General features: G+C 44.5%; 1 protein-coding gene across 1 annotated transcript; it reads right to left on the bottom strand.

The window, feature by feature from the left end:
• Positions 1 to 514: 514 nt before the first annotated feature.
• Positions 515 to 3266, bottom strand: LOC142112139 (uncharacterized). The gene is made up of 7 exons (XM_075193969.1): positions 3056 to 3266; positions 2728 to 2935; positions 2506 to 2643; positions 2283 to 2416; positions 1580 to 1816; positions 1247 to 1440; positions 515 to 1104 (listed from the first exon to the last, which is right to left on the bottom strand). The coding sequence occupies exons 2-7, from the start codon at positions 2731 to 2733 to the stop codon at positions 746 to 748; spliced, it is 1068 nt and encodes a 355-aa protein (XP_075050070.1). The 5' UTR covers positions 2734 to 2935; positions 3056 to 3266; the 3' UTR covers positions 515 to 745.
• Positions 3267 to 9613: the final 6347 nt, after the last annotated feature.

Below are 9613 nucleotides of genomic sequence, written 5' to 3'. Positions count from 1 at the left end.
GGTGCAGATCCCTATTTTATTATACAAAGTCCTTTACCAACAGCTTGGCAGGGTGCTTTAGAAACTCACCCACCTGGACACTCATACCTGGTCCAGGCCTATGCGGGGACACCCTAACAACTCTCCATGAAGGGGGGTGACAGAATAGCACAGAATAGAACGGTGCAGCTCCCTGTGTAAACTGACAACAATCATCTTGTGTCTCAACACCCCAGGATATTCTGAAACACAAATATGGTTTAGAGAGATTTTTTTTTACAATCGTACATGATTATTTTACCTATTATATTATTCATCAGGGACAGATATGATCTTTTCAGGTATGTTAAACAACTATATCAGCTTTAATAAACGTGATGTTTCTCTGCAATATCTGAAAAGCTGCGGGATATCAAGATTCTTTACTTTAGTTTATGTGCTCAAAGAATAAGTCAGTTCGGGTGAAAATCTCTTTATTTTTTATAAATACATTATTAACAATAACAGATAATAAAAATGTTAAACATATGCAAACAGAGCAAAATAATCAGAACAAATGGGGCAGCTGGCCAATGTCCACTATTATTATTCAACACTATACTTTAGCTCATGCTTAGCAGGAATGTCTTTTGCAGCTACCAGGAGAACTCCAAATTTCTTAGAGTATGATGTGAAAACATTAAAATTCTTGCGACTTCTCTGCATGAAGTGTAACAGAGGCTCTGTGTGACATGAACATGCTGTGTTGATGCACCATGATTTGCCTTTAGGGTCTTTGTAAAAAAAAAAGGGCCTTAGAGCCCTCTTCAGTTGTTTTCATTATTCTTCCTTCTCTGCCACTCATTTTGTCCCCATGTAAGTCACAGATAACTTCACCCTTCAAGAAAACTCTCCGTGTTGTGACTCTCCTGACTCTGCTTTCTGCATCTGTGGAACATTTTAGTCCTTTCCAATGTTGCAAATGGGTATCGTCTCCAAGGACCTTACAGTCTTTCCAGTGCTTCATCGACTTTGGCTTCCAGGCCTCTACCAGGAGATTGACCTCAGTATCCTTATGTTTCCATTTCTTTTCCTGAATGTACTGGGTCAAGGTGGTAACTGATGGTCTCCTTGCAGGAAAGGCTCCTGTGGAATAATAAAAAAAAACTAAACATTAGTTTGTATTACGTGTTGTAATGGGTTAGACAAGCACACATGTGCAACACCATGTACATTTGTTTGAAGCTAATCACCTACAAATCTGATAATGTCCTGTAGTTATACTTACTGATCACATGCTTTACTCTGATCTTATGCTGCCGGTCTCTCCATTGCTTTCTGCAGTAATGCCAATGTGACGGTGATATGCGTCTGCAGTCACGTGACTTTGGCACACGTCCCTCGAGTGTTACAGGGAACTCTCCCAGCAGCTTCTGGAAGGCGTCTTTCCTCGGTGTCCCTACAGAGGCTTGAAGACCTTCCCTGTTTGGAAACAGAACCGGAGATGTATAGTGAAAATGACGGAAGAAATAGTGAATTATAACAAACGCGATTTAGACACAGGAGATAAAAGGTGCAGCCATGGAGAATGTACTGATGTCAGGAAACAGAAGGGACTCACCTTGAACTGCTTGGTCTGGTCTCCTCTGGGTCACTTCGCTTTCCAATATCTCTCACCAATATTGAGCCATGACATATATTATGCAAAGTATTCTGCCTGTAATGACTGTTTGCAGACAAAATACTGTGTGACAAATAATTGGAGATGAGACACTTCTCAATATCGGAGTACTCAGCTAATGTCCAAGTCTCACAGGCCTGCCGAGCCATCTGACTGGTCACATTTGGCAGCTTATGCCTAAGAAGTGTTAGATAGAAAGATATATTAGTGTTTACAACAAATAAAGGTGTGCAGGCAGTGACATAGGGAGTGCAACACTGACACAGAGTAAATACAAATAATAAACTAATATATATAACTACAAGCTGGACAGTCAGTGAGGCCAATTATCCACTGATTATGTGCCGAGTATGTTACAAGGACTGTACTGGACTGCTCGGTATGTGCTAATGTCACTATGTACAGGGCTGTGTTATGTGTTGGGGCAGATAATGTGCAGGTTTCTGATCAGCAGCTGGTGACAGTATGTTGTATTGTGTATTGTTATATATAGTGCAACTAAACATATGTAGATGTGTAATACCACTTTATACATTGTGTATAATAAGATCATCAATGTAAAGTGTAGGTAGAACATTACTGCTGCCATGAACTGCACTATTAGTACTGTACGAACGTCTATTATCTACCAGACTGCACTTACAGATTATGAAAACGGCGAAGATAGACAGAAACATTGTAAATTTTCAATCCCGATGTCGATATAAAAAACGTTTCCTCGGGTGCATCTTCGTTTATCATGGAAGGTCGAACTTTGGTGTAATAAGTGTCGAACCACTAGGGAAAAATAAAGATCTGTTAATAATCAGTACAGCAAGAATTCTCCATATAGTAACTCAATCTGTAACTTTGATCTAATAACACACCCTTTCTTCTTCTTCTGTGAGTGCGAATGTGGCCACTTGTGTAGCAGTTTTGTGATGCTTCACTCCTACAACAACAAGCTTTTCAGAGGTTCCCTCCGATGTGAAGTTGTGAGGAACCCTCTTGTGCCATTCCTCAACCTAGGAATATGAAGATATAACATCAACATTAAAGACCACTTTTATATTTTAAAGTTTAAGTCATCAACATCCAATAGTACTTACAGTCATATTAGCAACCACTCCAGGTCTTTGCAGATGTTTCAGAATGAGCAAAGCCTCCAGGTAGTAGAGAATGTTGAGCTGATGTTTGACAGTTAGTGTTTTAGCAGTAGAAGCACGATGGATGCAATTCAAAAATTCTGGTTTTGCAACCTCCAGTAGCCGGCGGCAGTCCTCTGGCTGCAAGGAATCTGTCGTCAATGTGTTAAACCTGCAGATCATATAAGAAAAATGTGGATTAAAAATGAAGTAAATTGAAAAGTCACAAATTAGTGTAGCAAGAATACTATAAAGTCAAAACCTAAATGTCATTCATGTTTATTGATCTCACCTTTTGACGACCCTTTCCTTTGATACGCCTTTGCTCAGTTTTTTCCAAATTGCATTCGTTACGTTGAGAAAATGGACGCAGGCTTGAAAGAGCGGTGGATCATTTGCTGCCACATTGGTGGCTGTTGTTTTATAACCAATAAATCTCCTCAAATTTCTTAGATAATTAAATATTGTTTTGTTACAGAGACCCAGTTCTCTTAGTTTATATAGCCTAGGGGACTAAGGGGGCCTGAGATATGAAATGATGAATATAGGGTATCCAGGTATCAGCCTCCTGGGGCTTTATGCCGCCTGTGATTGATAATTTTGAAGGGGTGTTTCTCCGCTTACAAATGGGTCAGTGATGCCAAATTTAAACCGCATACACTTCAGAGTCCCCCCTGTTCAACTGTACCAGTCTCATAATTGTGGGTCCCCAGGAAGGACACTGCATTGAGCCAAGGGCGCTAGCACCTTGCAATAGCTCTCATAAAACCTTCAACAACTTAAAGTGAGTCTCGCCCTTCCAAGGGCCCCAAAGGCCCAGGTGCCTAATAGAGAACTTGAAGCCCCCACCCTCCTCTTTCCAAGGAGTCCTTCCTCGCTTCTCTACGGCCTTGCACTGTAGAGTTATGCCCAACTGAATGATGTTTCCCCATCCACCCTTTTCAGGCCTACCTTTCTGGAAGCAGGGGTGGGAGGGCTGAAACCTAGATTTCTCCGATTCTAGAGGGGCTATTGATTAGCTTTCAATGTCACCTGAAAGCTGAGATTATCTGCTAAAGGTTAAGGCCAAAGCCAGAGTCTGGGATACTCTTGGACCCATAAGAGCAAGAAAATGCCTCTAGCATGTGCAGTTTTGTCGATAAGGCCTTAGGACGTAATAGGACAATATGAATGTCGATATCTCTTGCTCTCCTGGGTCTATTACAATTCCAGTGGTACCCTGAAAAGCTGAGACTCTCCTTTAAATTATGACCCCTCTATATAGCCTAGGGGACTAAGGGGGCCTGACATATGAGATGATGAATATAGGGTATCCAGGTATAAGCCTCCTGGGGCTTTATGCCGCCTGTGATTGATAATTTTGAAGGGGTGTTTTTCCGCTTACAAATGGGTCAGTGATGCCAAATTTTAACCGCATACACTTCAGAGTCCCCCCTGTTCAACTGTACCAGTCTCATAATTGTGGGTCCCCAGGAAGGGCACTGCATTGAGCCAAGGGCGCTAGTACCTTGCAATAGCTCTCATAAAACCTTCAACAACCTAAAGTGAGTCTGGCCCTTCCAAGGGCCCCAAAGGGCCAGGTGCCTAATAGAGAACTTGAAGCCCCCACCCTCCTCTTTCCAAGGAATCCTTCCTCACTTCTCTACGGCCTTGCACTGCAAAGTTATGCCCAACTGAATGATGTTCCCCCATCCACCCTTTTCAGGCCTACCTTTCTGGAAGCAGGGGTGGGTGGCTGAAACCTCGATTTCTCCGATTCTGGAGGGGCTATTGATTAGCTTTCAATGTCCCCTGAAAGCTGAGATTGTCTGCTAAAGTTTAAGGCCAAAGCCAGAGTCTGGGATACTCTTGGACCCATAACAGCAAGAAAATGCCTCTAGCATGTGCAGTTTTGTCGGTAAGGCCTTAAGACGTAATAGGACGATATGAATGTCGATATCTCTTGCTCTCCTGGGTTTATTACAATTCCAGTGGTACCCTGAAAGAGCTGAGACTCTCCTTTAAATTATGACCCCTCTATAAAGCCTGGAGGACTAAGGGGGCCTGAGATATGAGATGATGAATATAGGGTATCCAGGTATAAGCCTCCTGGGGCTTTATGCCGCCTGTGATTGATAATATTCAAGGGGTGTTTCTCCGCTTACAAATGGGTCAGTGATGCCGAATTTAAACCGCATACACTTCAGAGTCCCCCCTGTTCAACTGTACCAGTCTCATAATTGTGGGTCCCCAGGAAGGGCATTGCATTGAGCCAAGGGCGCTAGCACCTTGCAATAGCTCTCATAAAACCTTCAACAACTTAAAGTGAGTCTGGCCCTTCCAAGGGCCCCAAAGGCCCAGGTGCCTAATAGAGAACTTGAAGCCCCCACCCTCCTCTTTCCAAGGAGTCCTTCCTCGCTTCTCTACGGCCTTGCACTGTAGAGTTATGCCCAACTGAATGATGTTCCCCCATCCACCCTTTTCAGGCCTACCTTTCTGAAAGCAGGGGTGGGGGGCTGAAACCTCGTTTTCTCCGATTCTGGAGGGGCTATTGATTAGCTTTCAATGTTCCCTGAAAGATGGGATTGTCTGCTAAAGTTTAAGGCCAAAGCCAGAGTCTGGGATACTCTTGGACCCATAAGAGCAAGAAAATGCCTCTAGCATGTGCAGTTTTGTCGGTAAGGCCTTAAGACGTAATAGGACGATATGAATGTCGATATCTCTTGCTCTCCTGGGTTTATTACAATTCCAGTGCTACCCTGAAAGAGCTGGGACTCTCCTTTAAATTATGACCCCTCTATATAGCCTAGGGGACTAAGGGGGCCTGAGATATGAAATGATGAATATAGGGTATCCAGGTATCAGCCTCCTGGGGCTTTATGCCGCCTGTGATTGATAATTTTGAAGGGGTGTTTCTCCGCTTACAAATGGGTCAGTGATGCCAAATTTAAACCGCATACACTTCAGAGTCCCCCCTGTTCAACTGTACCAGTCTCATAATTGTGGGTCCCCAGGAAGGACACTGCATTGAGCCAAGGGCGCTAGCACCTTGCAATAGCTCTCATAAAACCTTCAACAACTTAAAGTGAGTCTGGCCCTTCCAAGGGCCCCAAAAGGCCCAGGTGCCTAATAGAGAACTTGAAGCCCCCACCCTCCTCTTTCCAAGGAGTCCTTCCTCGCTTCTCTACGGCCTTGCACTGCAGAGTTATGCCCAACTGAATGATGTTCCCCCATCCACCCTTTTCAGGCCTACCTTTCTGGAAGCAGGGGTGGGGGGCTGAAACCTCGGTTTCTCCGATTCTGGAGGGGCTATTGATTAGCTTTCAATGTCCCCTGAAAGCTGAGATTATCTGCTAAAGGTTAAGGCCAAAGCCAGAGTCTGGGATACTCTTGGACCCACAAGAGCAAGAAAATGCCTCTAGCATGTGCAGTTTTGTCGGTAAGGCCTTAGGACGTAATAGGACGATATGAATGTCGATATCTCTTGCTCTTCTGGGTCTATTACAATTCCAGTGGTACCCTGAAAAGCTGAGACTCTCCTTTAAATTATGACCCCTCTATATAGCCTAGGGGACTAAGGGGGCCTGACATATGAGATGATGAATATAGGGTTTCCAGGTATAAGCCTCCTGGGGCTTTATGCCGCCTGTGATTGATAATTTTGAAGGGGTGTTTCTCCGCTTACAAATGGGTCAGTGATGCCAAATTTAAACCGCATACACTTCAGAGTCCCCCCTGTTCAACTGTACCAGTCTCATAATTGTGGGTACCCAGGAAGGACAGTGCATTGAGCCAAGGGCGCTAGCACCTTGCAATAGCTCTCATAAAACCTTCAACAACTTAAAGTGAGTCTGGCCCTTCCAAGGGCCCCAAAGGCCCAGGTGCCTAATAGACAACTTGAAGCCCCCACCCTCCTCTTTCCAAGGAGTCCTTCCTCGCTTCTCTACGGCCTTGCACTGCAGAGTTATGCCCAACTGAATGATGTTTCCCCATCCACCCTTTTCAGGCCTACCTTTCTGGAAGCAGGGGTGGGGGGGCTGAAACCTCGATTTCTCCGATTCTGGAGGGGCTATTGATTAGCTTTCAATGTCCCCTGAAAGCTGAGATTGTCTGCTAAAGTTTAAGGCCAAAGCCAGAGTCTGGGATACTCTTGGACCCATAACAGCAAGAAAATGCCTCTAGCATGTGCAGTTGTGTCGGTAAGGCCTTAAGACGTAATAGGACGATATGAATGTCGATATCTCTTGCTCTCCTGATTCTATTACAATTCCAGTGGTACCCTGAAAGAGCTGGGACTCTCCTTTAAATTATGACCCCTCTATAAAGCCTGGAGGACTAAGGGGGTCTGAGATATGAAATGATGAATATAGGGTATCCAGGTATCAGCCTCCTGGGGCTTTATGCCGCCTGTGATTGATAATTTTGAAGGGGTGTTTCTCCGCTTACAAATGGGTCAGTGATGCCAAATTTAAACCGCATACACTTCAGAGTCCCCCCTGTTCAACTGTACCAGTCTCATAATTGTGGGTCCCCAGGAAGGACACTGCATTGAGCCAAGGGCGCTAGCACCTTGCAATAGCTCTCATAAAACCTTCAACAACTTAAAGTGAGTCTGGCCCTTCCAAGGGCCCCAAAGGCCCAGGTGCCTAATAGAGAACTTGAAGCCCCCACCCTCCTCTTTCCAAGGAGTCCTTCCTCGCTTCTCTACGGCCTTGCACTGCAGAGTTATGCCCAACTGAATGATGTTTCCCCATCCACCCTTTTCAGGCTTACCTTTCTGGAAGCAGGGGTGGGAGGGCTGAAACCTCGATTTCTCCGATTCTGGAGGGGCTATTGATTAGCTTTCAATGTCCCCTGAAAGCTGAGATTATCTGCTAAAGGTTAAGGCCAAAGCCAGAGTCTGGGATACTCTTGGACCCATAACAGCAAGAAAATGCCTCTAGCATGTGCAGTTTTGTCGGTAAGGCCTTAGGACGTAATAGGACAATATGAATGTCGATATCTCTTGCTCTCCTGGGTCTATTACAATTCCAGTGGTACCCTGAAAGAGCTGAGACTCTCCTTTAAATTATGACCCCTCTATAAAGCCTGGAGGACTAAGGGGGCCTGAGATATGAGATGATGAATATAGGGTATCCAGGTATAAGCCTCCTGGGGCTTTATGCCGCCTGTGATTGATAATATTCAAGGGGTGTTTCTCCGCTTACAAATGGGTCAGTGATGCCGAATTTCAACCGCATACACTTCAGAGTCCCCCCTGTTCAACTGTACCAGTCTCATAATTGTGGGTCCCCAGGAAGGGCATTGCATTGAGCCAAGGGCGCTAGCACCTTGCAATAGCTGTCATAAAACCTTCAACAAATTAAAGTGAGTCTGGCCCTTCCAAGGGCCCCAAAGGCCCAGGTGCCTAATAGAGAACTTGAAGCCCCCACCCTCCTCTTTCCAAGGAGTCCTTCCTCACTTCTCTACGGCCTTGCACTGCAGAGTTATGCCCAACTGAATGATGTTCCCCCATCCACCCTTTTCAGGCCTACCTTTCTGGAAGCAGGGGTGGGGGGCTGAAACCTCGATTTCTCCGATTCTGGAGGGGCTATTGATTAGCTTTCAATGTTCCCTGAAAGATGGGATTGTCTGCTAAAGTTTAAGGCCAAAGCCAGAGTCTGGGATACTCTTGGACCCATAAGAGCAAGAAAATGCCTCTAGCATGTGCAGTTTTGTCGGTAAGGCCTTAAGACGTAATAGGACGATATGAATGTCGATATCTCTTGCTCTGCTGGGTTTATTACAATTCCAGTGGTACCCTGAAAGAGCTGGGACTCTCCTTTAAATTATGACCCCTCTATATAGCCTAGGGGACTAAGGGGGCCTGAGATATGAAATGATGAATATAGGGTATCCAGGTATCAGCCTCCTGGGGCTTTATGCCGCCTGTTATTGATAATTTTGAAGGGGTGTTTCTCCGCTTACAAATGGGTCAGTGATGCCAAATTTAAACCGCATACACTTCAGAGTCCCCCCTGTTCAACTGTACCAGTCTCATAATTGTGGGTCCCCAGGAAGGACACTGCATTGAGCCAAGGGCGCTAGCACCTTGCAATAGCTCTCATAAAACCTTCAACAACTTAAAGTGAGTCTGGCCCTTCCAAGGGCCCCAAAGGCCCAGGTGCCTAATAGAGAACTTGAAGCCCCCACCCTCCTCTTTCCAAGGAGTCCTTCCTCGCTTCTCTACGGCCTTGCACTGCAGAGTTATGCCCAACTGAATGATGTTCCCCCATCCACCCTTTTCAGGCCTACCTTTCTGGAAGCAGGGGTGGGGTGGCTGAAATGTGATCAGACAGCAATTGAAGGGAGCTCCTAAGATATTCTCTCACTACAAAATGTTTTGTAACCTCCTACAAGGAAAGGTCTTTTATTATCTGTGGGCAGTGTTTTACTGCAATATATCAATCCCCTGACCAATAGATAAAACTCTGCTAACTTCTACATTTCAAGAGAGACTTAGGTGAAATCATTTAAGATTCTGAAAATTACTATTTGATTCCTCAGGGACAGGTACGTTGTTTCAGATCCCTATGTAAAATGACAACTATATCATAAATGATCTTGTGTCTCAGCACCCAGGAAATTCTAACACAAATTTGGTTTAGAGAAAAAACAAAAATTCTATACAATCATGATTCTTTTCCATGATAATTCATGAGGTAAAAGAAAGTTTATTCAGGTCCCTATGTAAAATAATGTAACTATGTAATAGCTACACAGGCCATTGTATAAATAAATGTTGATGTTGATGATGAGGGGACAACATTTGTCTAACAAACTGAGTAGTTAGACAATGTTTCAGTAAATATTTGTTTTAATTCATATCGGT

This window comes from Mixophyes fleayi, unplaced genomic scaffold (assembly GCF_038048845.1).
Source record: "Mixophyes fleayi isolate aMixFle1 unplaced genomic scaffold, aMixFle1.hap1 Scaffold_100, whole genome shotgun sequence".
Lineage (NCBI taxonomy): Eukaryota > Metazoa > Chordata > Amphibia > Anura > Limnodynastidae > Mixophyes > Mixophyes fleayi.
This window is presented reverse-complemented; position numbering and strand designations above follow the sequence as displayed.

Bases quoted from the DNA above. Each gene is read 5' to 3' on its own strand.
- LOC142112139 (XM_075193969.1), bottom strand. The intron at 1,817-2,282 runs GTAAGTGCAGTC...AACACTTCTTAG, and splicing joins CTTCGCCGTTTTCATAATCT to GCATAAGCTGCCAAATGTGA. The intron at 1,105-1,246 runs GTAAGTATAACT...ATTATTCCACAG, and splicing joins CAGAGTAAAGCATGTGATCA to GAGCCTTTCCTGCAAGGAGA.